Raw genomic sequence first — 14302 nt, 5'->3', positions numbered from 1 at the left:
ACGCTGCACACGAGGGGATCTTGGGAGATTGGCTCGTAAAGGAGGGTAGATGTCAAAATATGGAGGACTTTGAATGCCAGGCACAGGTGAGGGATACTGTGAGAGACAAGCATATTCTCTTCTTAAATACTCTAGGGCAGCCCTGGTGGCTCAGTGGTTTAGCGCTGCCTTCAGCCCAGGGCGTGATCCTGGAGATCCGGGCTCCCTGCATGAAGCCTGCTTCTCCCTCTGCCTGTGTCTCTGCCTCTCTCTCTCTCCTCTCTGTGCTTCTCATAAATAAATAAATTCTTTCAAAAAATTTAAAAAAAGTACTCTAGCCTTCTAGCTAGTCAGAAGCCACAGGCAGCTGAGTGTTTTAGGATCATCTGGTTTGCTCATTCATCCGCTTAATCAAAATTTTATTGATTTATTTAAAGATTTTATTTATTTTTTTAAAGATTTTATTTATTGATTGATGAGAGACACAGAGAGAGAAAGAGTCAGAGACACAGGCAGAGGGAGAAGCAGGCTCCATGCAAGGAGCCCGATGTGGGACTCAATCCCTGGTCTCCAGGATCACGCCCCTGGCTGAAGGTGGTGCTAAACCTCTGAGCCACCAGGGCTGCCCTAAAGATTTTATTTATTTATTCATGACACACACACACACACACACAGGCAGAGGGAGAAGCAGGCTCCATGCAGGGAGCCCGACATGGGACTCGATCCCGGGTCTCCAGGATCACGCCGTGGGCTGAAGGCAAGCACTAAACTGCTGAGCCACCCGGGGTGCCCTTAGTCAAAATTTTAAAGATTTTATTTGAGAGAGAGAGAGAGAGAGAGAGAGAGAGAGAAAGAGAAACAGGGGGAGGGGTAGTAGGAGAGGGAGAAGCAGACTCCCTGCTGAGCAGGGAGTCTATGTGGCACTGGATCCCAGGACCCTGGGGTCATGACCTGAGCCCAAGGCAGCCGCTTAACCAACTGAGCCACCTAGGCACCCTTAATCAAAATTTTAAACAAATACTTAACTGAATGCCCTGCACGCTTGCCAGGTCATTTGCTAGGTGCAGGTCCTGTGGTGAAGGAGGCAGACAACAGCCCCAGTCCTCAGGGAGCTAATGGTTTAGTAAGGATGAAAGCCATGGAACTGATAGCTTCAAGTGTGATGGATATTACCAAGGGGAGTAGAGGGGGAGGGAGGATCTACTAATCCTGGAGATCAAGGCAGGCTTCTCTGCAGGAGTTTCAGCAGAGGTGTGAGTAGGGATGAGCCAGACCCAAAGAGGAGCGCAGTGAAGGGTTACAGCCCGGGAGAACAGGTGGGAAGGCCAGGAGGCGAGAGAGAGCACAGGTTTGAGAGGCTGAAAGAAGTTGAAAGTGGCTGGACCTTAGGGAGGGGGCACTTGAGGCGTCAGTAGGGGAGGACACCAAGGAAAAATGAGGCTTTATTTACGCGTATTACCCTCTGCCCCCACTAGATGTCCTCCTGAGTACATCCTGCCTCCTTGGCTTCCCCATTGCAGCCTCCTTAGAAATGCAACAGCAGTCTTGCCATGAGAAGCAAAAGGAAAATCATAGCCCAAAAGGAGAAAGCCTCAGAGCTGTCCTGATTGTGTGGTCTGGCTATAAATTTAGACCATTGCTTGGAAAAACCCAGAAACCTCCCCTTCATAGTCTTCCTTCTTCCCATCCCCCCACCCTCCGGCAGCTGCTTTGTTTCCTCTATCCTTATAAAATTTTCTCTGTATAAAACAGAAACATCAGCCAAACATGTGGACTTCCCCTTTTCCATTCATTAGAAGAATTCATTACTTCAAAATCTCATGGTAGCATTTAAATGCAAATCTTGTCAAGAAAGCTACTTGAGTCTGAGAAGCCCTCCAGCCACAACCCAAACTAGAACTTTCCTCCTTGATTACCATGTTTCTTAATAGGAATCTCAACCTTTTGCCCTCTCCCCCACCAAAGCCCCCCAAGCCTTCAACAAAGTCTGATTCCCAGAACAGATTCTCTTTCCCTTGGTGCCCTTGTCTTGCTTTACTTTTGGCAAGCCTCGGTCACAGTTCTTGAGGAACCTGCTTACAAAGTGGCATACGTAGCAGTTCCAGGAGGGGATGCAGGGACTTTTCTATTTACTGTAATGAAAATGAGGCAGATGTCTGGTGGTGAGGGTGGAGGTGTGTATGTGTGTATTTGTGTCTGGGCCTTCTTTGCCCTACTGGGATAAAATAATAGAGGAAATGCAGATGACTCAGCATGGAGACAGTCAAGGTCCCCAGAGTTAGCATTTCTATATTCTCTGCTGTTTACAAAAAATGTGCTTATGCCATCAATTTTCAACTCCTTCCCCCCTGCATTTTTTTCCACTACGTCTTTTATTTGTAAAATAATAAACCTCAAGCTTTATTCTTCTTAAATTGAGCTCACAAGCAGCTGACACCAAAATGTGGTGGACTAGCTTTTTTCCCGAAGCACAATGGATTAAACTGGAAGGAAAAGAGCCTTTGTCCAAAGACCCTCTCTGTCTGCCCTCTTTTAGGCCCTTCCCTATATGATTTCCATGCCTAGAACTTGGGCAGGCCAGCAGAACTTGATGGATGATGGGAGATATGATTAAGGATTTGCTCACCCTGATTTTTTGATCATGGTAGGATGGAAACAACCAGTGCATGCCTATTAGTGAAAAACATCATTTCTTCTTATCATTACTGTGCTGAGCATTGAACAAGCGCTTGGCTTGGCACTACCCAGTAGTCTTATGAAGAGGCGGGCAGGCCTTGCCCCAGGGGGAAGAAGCTCCTCTTTAAAAATCTTGAGAAGAGGAACTGAAATGGAAACCCAAATCCCAATTTTGCCTGCTCAGTGTCCCATGAACTCTTTTATTTTTTTTTTTAACTTGCTAATACGCTGCTATTGTGAGATCAGCCAGCTTAACTTTTTTAAACCACATCCACTGAAAAAAAATCAAGTGAACAGACTTGATGAGGCCTCTGGAGGATCGTGGCCGGGTGAGGGAAAAGGGGGGGGCAAAAAGATCACCCACATTTACCTGAGCTGTCCCTTCCCAGCCCGGGGCCCCAGTGCGGGTCTGTGCCCCGTGAAGGGACACAGGGATGAGTGAATGGAGGGTCAGATGATCCTGGGAACTCCCTTCTCTCCACGGTCCCAAGTAAATCCCCACCCATATTCCCCAGTTTCCTCCCCTCACTTTCCTTTGCCCTGACAGGCAATCCTGGGCTTCCTTTTATTCCTCCCTGACCCGTTCGGGCTCCAGGATCCTTTCCTTTGTTCCAGGTCCTAACAGGTCCCCACGGTCCCCCTCGCCGACCGAAGTGTGTCCGCCCGGAGGGCTGTCCCAGCGCCACGACCCCGCGGGGTCTGCCCGCGCCCCGCGACGCCCCCGACGCCCTCCGTCTGCGGCCTCCCCTCCCCTCCCCTCCCCTCCCCTCCCCTCCCCTCCCCCCGGCGCCCGGGATCCCGTTTCCGCCCCTCCCCCCGGTCGTCTCGGCCTCCGGCTCCTCATCCTTGGCCTGGTTTCCTTCGCGGTGCTCGGCGTGCCCTCCCGTCTCAAGTTCAGTGTCTTCCGTTTCTGGAAGAGCCTTTGTCTCGGGGGCTGCCGTGTGGCCCCCCGCCGTCCGCGGCCGCCCGGGGTCTCGCCCCGGGTCTCGCCCGGCGCTCTCCGGGCCGTCGGCTGCCGCCCTTGCCCGGCGGGGCTCTGGGCCTCCTCCCGCGGCGGCGCAGGCCCGCTCGGCTCCTCCAGCGGCCGGGGGGGGGGGGGGGCTCCCTCCTTTGTCCCGGGGGCGGGTGCAGGTCGGCGCCGCGGGGTGCCCGCCCGCCCTGGGGCGTCGGCCGGGGTCCCCCCCGCCCCGCGGCCCGCCCCGCCCCGCCCTGCCCTCGCGCGCGCGCCCCGCCCGCCGCCCGCCGGGACCCGCGTGGGCCGCCCGGGCGGCGGGAGAGGGGCGGGAGCGGGCCTGGCCCGGCGCTCCTGACAGGAGGAGCCGCCGCCGCCGCCGCCGCCGCCGCCGGGGCGGGCCGAGGGAGGAGCGGAGCGAGGGGTGGGGAGGCGGAAACGCGAGCCTGGACCGGCGGAGCGCGAGCGGCCGGGTGCGGGCGGGCTGAGGAGCGGAGCGCCGCTGCCAGGCCGGGCGAGGCGGGCGGGCCGCCGACAGCCGACAGCAGGGCCGCCGCCGCCGCCGCCGCCGCCGAGCCGCACAAAGGGCCGACGCTGGGGCCGCCTCAGCCGCCGCCTCAGCCGCCGCCTCAGCCGCCGCCTCAGCCTCAGCGCGCGGGCCCGCAGCCGGCGCCCGCCGAGGCCCGCGGAGAGCGCGGCGCGGGCGGCCATGGCCGGGTACGTGCCGGGTCAGCAGCCGGCCAACCGCAGCCAGGAGAAGGAGTTCGTGCAGGCGTACGAGGATGTGCTGGAGCGCTACAAAGGTGCGGCGGGGCCGGGGCTCGCGGGGCGGGGGGCGGGGGCGGGGGCGGCCGGGCTCGGGCTCGGGCTCGGGCTCGGGCTCGGGCTCGCGCTCGCCCCGGACCTGCTCTGGCGCGGGCCGCCTTGTTTGCGGAGTCGAGGTAAGCCCGCGGAGACGGCGCTCCCCCCGGCGCTGGCCACACTGGCCGCCCCATTATGGGAGGCGCGCGAGCCCGGCGCTGCCGCGGGAGCCCCGGCGCCGCGGGGAGTTGCCGGGAGGAGGAGGAGGAGGAGGAGGAGGAGGAGGAGGAGTCGCCGCCGCCGCCGCCGCGCGCCAGGAGCCTGCCCGTCCGCCCGGCTCCCCTCGCCCCCCTTTGTCTCCCCGGGTCTCCGCGCCGTCGCGGGGCGCCCGGGGTCCGGTGAGCGGGCGCCTCTGCGGGAGAGGCCTGCTGGCTTCGCGCCGGTGAGGCGGGGGGGGGGGGCGGGAGGCTCGCGGGGGTTGCAGCCCCGCGCGTCCGCGAGAAAGTTTTGACAGACGGAGGGGCTGCGGCCTGCGGCGCCCCCGCGTGTCCCCGGCGCCCGACGTGCCCTGCGCGCGCGCTGGGGGCGCCCCCCGCCCCCCACCCCGCTCTGGTCTCGAACATCCAGCGCCGGGCTTTTGCTTTGTGTGGCAGTCGTGCTGTCCGGACCGGGCGACGTCCCCCGGCGACTCCACGGGCAGCCCTGTGACTGGCCTCCAGCTGCTCTTCCTCGGGAGGCGAAACTTCGGCCCTTCCGACCGAGCCCTGCGTGCTTGTTTACGACCCAGTGAAGGGAAACTAATGCAGGAGCTGTAAAACGCTCCCTCTTTTTCTTCTCTTGTGGCACTAGAGCGCTGCCCGGGAATGCCGCAGAAAAGGGGGAGAGAGAGATGAAAGGCTAAAAGGGGACCTGCTGAGGAGGTCCGCTTGTTCCCTTCTGCACCAGCTCCTGTAAGCCGTCCAGGTTTCCCTGACCGCAGCAAGTGTTCTTGTCACCCCCCCCCCGCCCCCGCCGCGGTCTTTCTTTTAAGAACGTGGTTCGTTTCAGAGCACAAAGAGGTTGTACTGTGCTGCTGTGAGCTTCTTTGAAAACCTGCTGCTAAGGAGTGGTTGGTTCCCTCAAGGTCCCTTGCGGGCTTCTGAGCAACTCTGCACTCTTTAGAGGGAGGGTACTCTGGGCCTGTCTTGGGCTGTGACAGCTTCAAAAACTAGCAGAATTATAACACAAGTTAGGTGAAGAAATCTCAGCGCCTCACTGGATCGTGTTGCTGGTGGCCTCCAGCTGAAAGGAAGTTGGATTCCTAGCAAATGAAACGCGGAAAAAGGGGGGGGGGCGGGGAGTAGGGCTGGTTCCAGGGGAGGCCTCCTGTGCTCAGCCCCTCTCTCCCTGGCTCACTTAGTTTGGTTTCCTCTGAAAGACTTTGATCAGGTGTATAGGAATTTGATCCTTTCCAGGCACAGATCTCTTTCTTGAGGGGAGGAATGAGTGGAAAATGGTTGGCCAGAATAAATCAGGTTGAGCTGTTCTTGAGTTGCTGTGCAGGCTGCTCTAGGATAGGTGCAGAAGAATTTCTCTTTCCTCCACTGCATCAGTCTTAGGAAGTCAGGGTGGATTAGCATCCAGGCCTTTGTTACTTCGCTGTATGGAATTCTTGCATTTTTCCAGACTTAGAAATCCCCTGACTGCCTTTATAGGAGAACTCTTTGCCTAAGCTGGGATCAAGAGAGAGACCAGGGGTGTAGCTTGTGAGAACAAAGACAGGGATTAGTTTTGGAGAGACTTGGGGAAATAGATATTGATGACGTTCTGATGCTAGGTCTCTTTGGTAGCCCACCAGATTACTTGGATCTTTCTCTCTCCGCTGCTGTTGATTTGTTGTCACCTCGTTCTACAAATGAAACAGGATTTTTGTATTCAGAAGGAGAGCTAAAGTTTTCAGCTGAATCAGCTGTCCCTGGAAAGGGGCAGAGGCTAGAAGGGAAGTGATGCATTTGCATTGTGAAGGGTGTAGAACAGTATGTATTGCAGCTGTATTAGGAATGGTTGTCAGGCATGGATTTTCCATAATTGTGCCTGGCAACCATTTCCCTGTGTGTTGGTAGTGAGCATGGTTTTGGCAGGATTAGATGATTCAGCATGGACATAAACACTCTCTCATTTCCTAAATATCCCAAAGGCTTTTTCAGAGCCTGACTTTCCAGCAAACAGGAGGTATTAGATAATAACTTTCTATCTTAATATTTCAGAGTGGATAGCAACCAGTAGAGCCAGACCACGTTTTTATTCTTTTAATCCTACAACAAACAATTATTAAATAGCTATTACAAGTAACACAGTGTTAGGCACTGGAGATGCCAGAATAATGAATGAGATCTGGTTCCTGCCATTGGTTATTCACATCTAGCAAAGGAAAAGGCATACCTGAACAAGTAATTATGATACTGTACGTGCTAGAACAGAGGTTATGTATAAAGGTATGTATAAAGAGATATGTATGAAGGAATGCTGTGGAAGCAAGAGGAAGGATGAGTATTTCCATTTGGGGTTTATTAGGAGATTTGACAAAGGAGGTGACCCTTGAGTGGGCCTTTGGGATGAATGGAATTTTAGTCAGGTGGAGGTGGATGAGGAAGAGAGAAGACAGAAATAAATACCACATGCAAAGGTTTGAAGGTAAAAGTGAATGGAGGGGTTTGAGGAATAGAATGTGAGTAGTTGAATATGACTAAAGGGCCAGAGTTTTTTGGGAGCAGATGATCCTGTAGAGGACCCAGAGTCCAACTTACGGCTTTGTTCCACGGGCAGCTGGGGTGTCATTGAAAGTTTAAAAAGAAGCAACAACGACTATGCCAATTTTATTAATTCATCATAGAGGACATACCTGTCCTTTATCATGGCATAGTTGGAATACTTACATTGCTGTCTGGGGCACCCTTTTCCCTGTACCAGAGTGATTATGAAGCTAGTAATCAGATGGTTTGCTTGGTATACATAGAAACAAAAGAGACGTGCATTGTTTTCAGGAATATTTCACCCAGATTATTCTGGCCAGTTGCAAAGTTTTCCTTTCAGTAGATTGAGGTCCTTGAGAACACCAAAGCAAACTGGGTCAGAGAGGCAGGAGAACCCGGATCTGATTCTTTTCCTGGGGTAGGCACAAACTCCACGGAAGTAGCAAGGCACACACAGGCATAGTTTTAGGTTTTTAGAGAAGAAGTGTAAAAGGAAATACAATCTGGGCTCCTGGTAGTGGGTTAAGCAGAAGGGTAATGTGTAAGTTGGTTTGTGTGGAATTAGACTTTGGTTTTTCACAAAGCCCTGAAGACTAAAGAGTCCTTACATTCCAGGCTCACCTAGGAGTGAAAAACATTCACATTTCAACGTTGGTAACATGAATTATCTGGTACTTAAAAACCAGGGAGTTCTCAGTAGGTGCCATAGGTTATGTGAACCTAGTTAGGACCGATTTTTGTTTATCGTATCACGAAAAGAATTTAAAGAACTTACTGTGCAGAGAAGAGTGAAGAGTCTGCATATTACTTAACATTCAAAACTAGCAAGGCAACACAATATAGTAGAGATGAGGTTTTGGATTTCTTTAGTCTTGTGCTCCAGTCCTAGTTGTGCCATTTAACATCTCCTTTGGGTTAAAATGGGGATGGTAATACAAACTCCTTGGGATTCATGAGAACCCAACCCAAAAAAGCTGCTGGCACATATTATGCCACTCATGTTTAGAAAGACTTCTATGTAGATGATACTTTATTTTTTACAAGGTAGTTTCATATTTATTATCTTATTTGATCTTTATACTATTTTGTAAGGAAGGTAATATATACATGGATAAAATTTAGGCATAGAGACTTAAATTATTGTCCAAGAGCCAAGATCCCAGATTTCTATATGAAGTTTTCACATTGTATCACAGGAAGAAGTTTTAAAATCAGAGCAGTAGGGCAGCCTGGGTGGCTCAGCGGTTTAGCGCTGCCTTCAGCCCAGGGTGTGGTCCTGGAGACCTGGGATCAAGTCCCATGTCAAGCTCCCTCAATGGAGCCTGCTTCTCCCTCTGCCTGTGTCTGTGCCCCCCCCCCCTCTCTCTCTCTCTCTCTCTCTCTGTGATGCTCATGAATAAATAAGTTAAATCTTAAAAAAATAAATAAAATCAGAACAGTAACTTGGGTTAAACTAGATGATTGTGAAAATGCCTTAATTGTTAATATCGTTAGTTTTTAGCCTCTGAACTATACTCACAACCCTTATGTGGCATACATTTCCAGATCTCTGAACTGTGGAAAATTTCTTTTCCTTTCCTTTTATTATGGTATATAAATTGTTTTGATATTTAAATCTTTTTTTTTTTTAATAGGCCCCACAGTGAGCCTGGAGCCCAAATTGGGGCTTGAACTCATGATCCTGAGACCAAGACCTGAGTGGAGATCAAGAGTCAGACTCTTAACCTGACTGAGCCACCCAGGTGCCACCCACCCCCCTCATATATTTTTTAAAGTAATCTCTAAGGTGGGGATCGAACTCAGGACCCTGAGATCAAGAGTCATGTGCTCCATCAGTTGAGCCAGCAAAGCACCTCCACTTTGAAATTTTTATGCAAAAAATAATGTAATGCAGGGCAGCCCGGGTAGCTCAGCGGTTTGGCACTGCCTTTGGCCCAGGGCCTGATCCTGGAGTCCCAGGATTGAGTCCTGGGTCGGCCTCCCTGCGTGGAGCCTGCTTCTTCCTCTGCCCGTGTCTCTATGCTCTGTCTCTCTTTCTGTCTCTCGTGAATAAATAAATAAAATCTTTAAAAAACAACAATAACAACAATGTAATGCAAAGTGATAAAGTTTTGTTAGCACAGTGGTTAGAAAATATAGGCTGAGGCTTTAGTATTGTTTAACTAGGTGACTTTCTGAAGCAACCTCTTGGTTAAATGTAAACTCAGTTTTTAAGTTTTTTTTTTAGAACACAGCCCTTGGATTGGAGTGGATCACTTCTAGACAGAACAATAGAATAATTGCTGCTTCTTGACATGAACACTGTTAATTCAGAAAATGAGTCAAGTCCGTCTTCTGGGAAATCACAAACTTTGGCCACATTCATACTGTTGAAATCATAAAATGTGTGCATGTGCTAACAGTGCTTATGGGAGCTGCTGCTTTCATCTTGGGCTTGCTTGGCAAGTGACATAATACACGCCAGGGAAATGGATCAGCTGAGGCCTTATTATCCTGGTATTTCTCAGTGCCAATTTCAGGTTTTAGAGATGATGGTAGAAAGAAAGCTGTTTAGATTGCACATTCTAAGATCAAAGGTCACAAGTAAACAATGGGTTGCAAAATGAATTTGTAGCATTTTCCTCAGTGGTCTGGAAAACACCTAGGCCCTCTTTTTACTAAATAAGGTTGGCCATTTTACCTTCTGATAATTATATGTTGAGCTATGTTGTGATGAGGTTATATGGTATCCTAAAGCCTGCTTTTGCTCTTCATGGCTTTTTGTTTTTTTAAGATTTTATTTATCCATTTATTTTAAAGAGAGAGAACTCACCAGAGGAGGGAGGAGGGAGAGGGAGAAGGAGAGTATCCCAAACCGACTACAGCTACATGCATAGTGTGGAGCCCATCATGGGGCTGGATCCCATAATCCTGAGGTCATGACCTGAGCTGAAATCAAGGGTCAGCCACTCAACTGACTAAACCATCCAGGCACCCCACTCTTCATGGTTTTGATTGGAGTTTAAACCTCCTTTGTCTTGCTTCTACCAGGGGCATTTGCTTATTTCTGGCCTGGAGGATCCCTTTCAGGCCTGTTGGCTTGGTGCATAGTATCTAAGAATGTTTACTTCCACTTTTTTGGGATTACTACTTTTTTTCCTAAGGTTTGTTTGTTTGTTTATTTATTTATTTATGAGAGAGAGAAAAAGAGAGAGAGAGAGAGAGAGAGAATAAATGAGTGGGATGGCCAGAGGGAGAAGGAAAGAGAAAATTTCCAGCAGACTCCACGCTGAGCATGGAGCCCAGCTTGGGGGCTTGATCTCATGACCCTGACTGAGATCATGACCTGAGCTGAAACCAAGAGTTGGATGCTCAATCAGTTGCCCCATTTTTGGTTACTTATTGTTTTTCCTTCCAGAACTTCTTAGTTCCTGGAATAAATTACAGTGAATCACTGATTCTTTGTCTCCGGCTTTTAGGGCCTTCCATTATTTGACTTATTCTGTATACCTAACTGTATCAACTGTTACTGTCCCACACAGTTCTCTGCTGCATTTGGGCAGGTCTCAGTATTCCTTCCCCTTAGGTCTTTACATCTGCTCCTGTGCCTTTATGTTTTCTCTTCCTGGAATACCCTCTGTCTTTCTGATTATTCAAATCTTATCTCTTTTTAAAAAAATTAAAACTAAGCATGGGACTTGTGTGTTCCATGCAGCTTTCTCCCCTTACTCTTTCAGAAATTAACCTCTCTTTCCTTATTCTTTTTTTCTTTAAAGATTTTATTTATATGAGAGAGAGAACAAGTAGGGAGGAGGGGCAGAGGGAGAGAGAGAAGCAGACTCCCCACTGAGTAGGGACCCTGACGCAGGGCTTGATCCCAGGAACCAGAGATCATGGCTTGAGCCAAAGGCTTAACCCACCGAGCCACCCAGGCACTCCTCTCCTTCCTTATTCTTACAGTGTCTACCTGACTGTCTCTTACCTCTCTTCTGTTTTGTATTATTTTTGCATTGTCTTATGTCGTTAGAATTGTTTCCCTAATGAAGTTTTATGTGCTTACAGCATAGGGACTTTTTATACTTTTGTATGTGGTTGATTGGCAGGGAGTTTCTTTCAAGAGGGAAGAGGCAATCATATGAGCACTTTCAAGTTGTATTTTAAAATAATTTTCGGGACACCTGGGTGGCTCAGCGGTTAAGCATCTGCCTTTGGCTCCAGGGCATGATCCTGGAGTCCCCGGATGGAGTCCCACAACGGGCTCCCTGCATGGAGCCTGCTTCTTCCTCTGCCTGTGTCTCTGCCTTGCTCTCTCTCTCTCTGTGTCTCTCATGAAAGTAAATAAAATCTTTAATAAAAAACTAAGATGATTTTCTTTTCAAATTATAAAAGTAATATATGTTTAATGTGGAAAATTGTAAAAAAAAAAGTACAGGAAAGTATATAGAGTTTTAGATAATACACTTTCCTTAGTTGTGTATGTGTATAAGGAGAGAGTGGAGAGGCAGCCCGACCAGCAGATAGATGTGCTCTGCCCGGGGCAGAATGCAGTGGTCAAGGATAGGCCCTTTTTGGTCATCTGGAGGTCTGATGCCCTCAGCTCGCTCTGCTTCCATAAATCTATGCAACAGTGTTACGTCTATTCTCATTGGGCACAAGCATTTGTTTTTCTCTGTTCAGAATTTGCTTTCTTCTGCAAAAACCATGTGTCAGTCATCTAGGATGTGCCAGTGATTGGGAATGATTTGGATTGTTGCCTAGGACAAGTTAATTAACTGGTCAGTCAGTATCTTTCTTTTGGGCAAGGGTTTTGCCAGCTGTACTACTGGATTCCCTCTTACCATAGCGAATTTCAATTGTGAAGTTTGTTCAGAAAGGTAAACACAATTCCTTTGTGTTGGTGAAAAGAACTTGAGCGTGCTTGAAGTGTCTTGGAGCGCAGATGGTTTCAACCCGCAGGAGCATGTTGGATTGAGACATATAGGAAAGGGTTTTTTTTGGCTCTCCTTTTTAATCAACAACAGTAAATAAGCTCACATTGTACACTGCATATGCTAGTATATATAAACAGTGTGTTGGGGAAAGTGATAGTGGGAAGTTGGGGGGGGGGCACTGGAAAACATTAGAAGAGTGATATGAGGATTAGGGGTGGAGGGAGAGAAGATCCTGAATGTTAATATGAGGAACCATTAGGAAATGGACAGGATTAATGTGGCGGCTGTATAAATGATGGATGAAAGTGGAGCTTTAGTCTCTAGGAGGCCACTGTTGTAATTGTATCACGAGGTTAGATTAAAGGATTTTAAAGAGGAGAGGTGTATATTTGAGAGACATTTTGGGCAGGTACAGGGGCTTTATTTTTAAAAAAAATTTTTTTTTTAAATTTATTTATGAAAGTCACAGAGAGAGAGAGAGAGAGGCAGAGACACAGGCAGAGGGAGAAGCAGGCTCCATGCACCGGGAGCCCGATGTGGGATTCGATCCTGGGTCTCCAGGATCGCGCCCTGGGCCAAAGGCAGGCGCCAAACCGCTGCGCCACCCAGGGATCCCGGTACAGGGGCTTTAGATACTAACATTGATAACTCTTTTTGTAGAAGATTTACTCTTGAGAAAAAGAATGAACTACCCCTTATGTCAGGGCTGTTGCCCTGCTTTGTTGTAAAACAAAGCCCTGTTTCTTCTTGTATAAAAATCTTCTTTTAAAGATTTTACTCCATTCTGAACTTGTTAGATAGAGTTGGGCATTTGGACCTGTGACTCAAAGTTGTGTTTTTGAGTCTTATTTTTTATTTTATTTTTTTAATTTTTTAAAAAATATTTTATTTAAAAAATATTTTATTTATTCATGAGAGAGAGAGAGAGAGAGAGAGAGAGAGAGAGAGAGAGAGGCAGAGATACAAGCAGAGGGAGAAGCAGGCTTCCCGCAAAGAGCCCGATATGGGACTCGATCCCAGATCCCGGGACTCCCCCTGAGCTGAAGGCAGATGCCCAACCACTGAGCCACCTAGGTGTCCCATGAGTCTTATTTTTTAAAGGTTTATGTATTTATTTGAGAGAGAGTATGTGTGTGTGACTGAGGGGAGGGAGGGAAGGAGAGAGGGAGGGAGGGAGGGAGGGAGGGAGAGAGAGAGAGAGAGAGAGAGAGAGAGAGAGAGAGAGAGAATCCTCAAGCAGATTCCCCACTGAGTGTGGAGTCCGTCTTGGGCCTTGATCCCATGACCCTGAGAACATGACCTGAGCTGAAATCAAGAGTGGGATGCTTAACCGACTGAGCTACCCAGGCACCCTTGAGCTTCTCATTTGAATTAACAATGTTGAGTGCCCCAGAACACCTAATTCTACTCATTCTCTGGACAGCCTTCATTGTATGTTTCCAGGAATACCTTTCAAGAATTGCCTAAGAAGTCCTCTGAAATCCCTTCTAAAATCTGCAGTTATATCTTGAATGGCTAATCTCCTAGGGTGTCAGGGGGCTTGGAGGATCCGTTGATTCATTTAATAAACATTTATCGAATGTGTTCTCTGAACCAGGCAGTAGGCAAAGTGCTCAAGTAACAAAGATACTGTCCTTGCATCTCTATGATCTTATGGTTTAATGGGGAAAACATATTGGTACTGACAGTTACAATCCATTGTAGGGAGTGCTTTCATAGAGATAGATGCTGGCACTGTGGAAGTGGAGTAGCCATTACGGCCAGGGTGGAAAAGGGTCAGGGAAGGCATCCAGGAGGGAATGACTGACCTGTCACCTAAAGATTTGGGATTTTGGGCCAAAAGTTCAGGTAAAGGGCATTCAGGGAAGCATAAACAGAAGCAAGTGGATGAGAGCTTGAGGAGAGGAAATAAGGGGTATTAATAAGGTCGGAATGTAGGATGTGAGGAAAGGAGAAGTGGATGGGTTTACAGTGTTGAGCGGCTTTTTGTGTCATACTGGACTTGATCCTATGGGCTTTTGGGTGCCGTTGAAGGATTTGGGGCAGGGAAGAAAGACTATGATTGGATTTATGTTTTAGAAATATTTTCCCCCTGGCAGCAGTGTGAAGAAGGATTGCAGAGGGGCAAGACCAGTGACAGATCAGTTAGGAGTCCGTTACAATAATTTAGGCAGGGAGTGATTAGAGTTTTAGGTTGTGGAAGTACTAATACAGCCAAGTGGGCAAATCAAGAAACCAGGTTAAGGGGTAAA

General features: G+C 48.9%; 1 protein-coding gene across 6 annotated transcripts in view; it reads left to right on the top strand.

Annotated features, from left to right (window-relative positions):
- Nucleotides 1-14302, top strand: part of MACF1 (microtubule actin crosslinking factor 1) — a 341743-nt gene that overhangs the window by 10289 nt on the left and 317152 nt on the right. The window contains exon 1 of one of the 6 annotated variants that reach the window (XM_055342061.1): nt 4072-4410. The exons of the other annotated variants lie outside the window; for them this stretch is intronic. Within the exon in view, the coding sequence (XP_055198036.1) occupies nt 4317-4410 (94 nt within the window). The 5' untranslated portion in view covers nt 4072-4316. Of the gene's footprint in view, nt 1-4071; nt 4411-14302 lie in introns of those variants that run through there. 6 annotated transcript variants of the gene reach the window in all.

The sequence above is a fragment of the Nyctereutes procyonoides genome, unplaced genomic scaffold, assembly GCF_905146905.1.
Source record: "Nyctereutes procyonoides isolate TBG_1078 unplaced genomic scaffold, NYPRO_anot_genome, whole genome shotgun sequence".
NCBI classification, from domain to species: Eukaryota; Metazoa; Chordata; class Mammalia; order Carnivora; family Canidae; genus Nyctereutes; species Nyctereutes procyonoides.
Note: the sequence above shows the minus strand (reverse complement) of the source record. Positions and strands in the feature narration are given on the sequence as shown.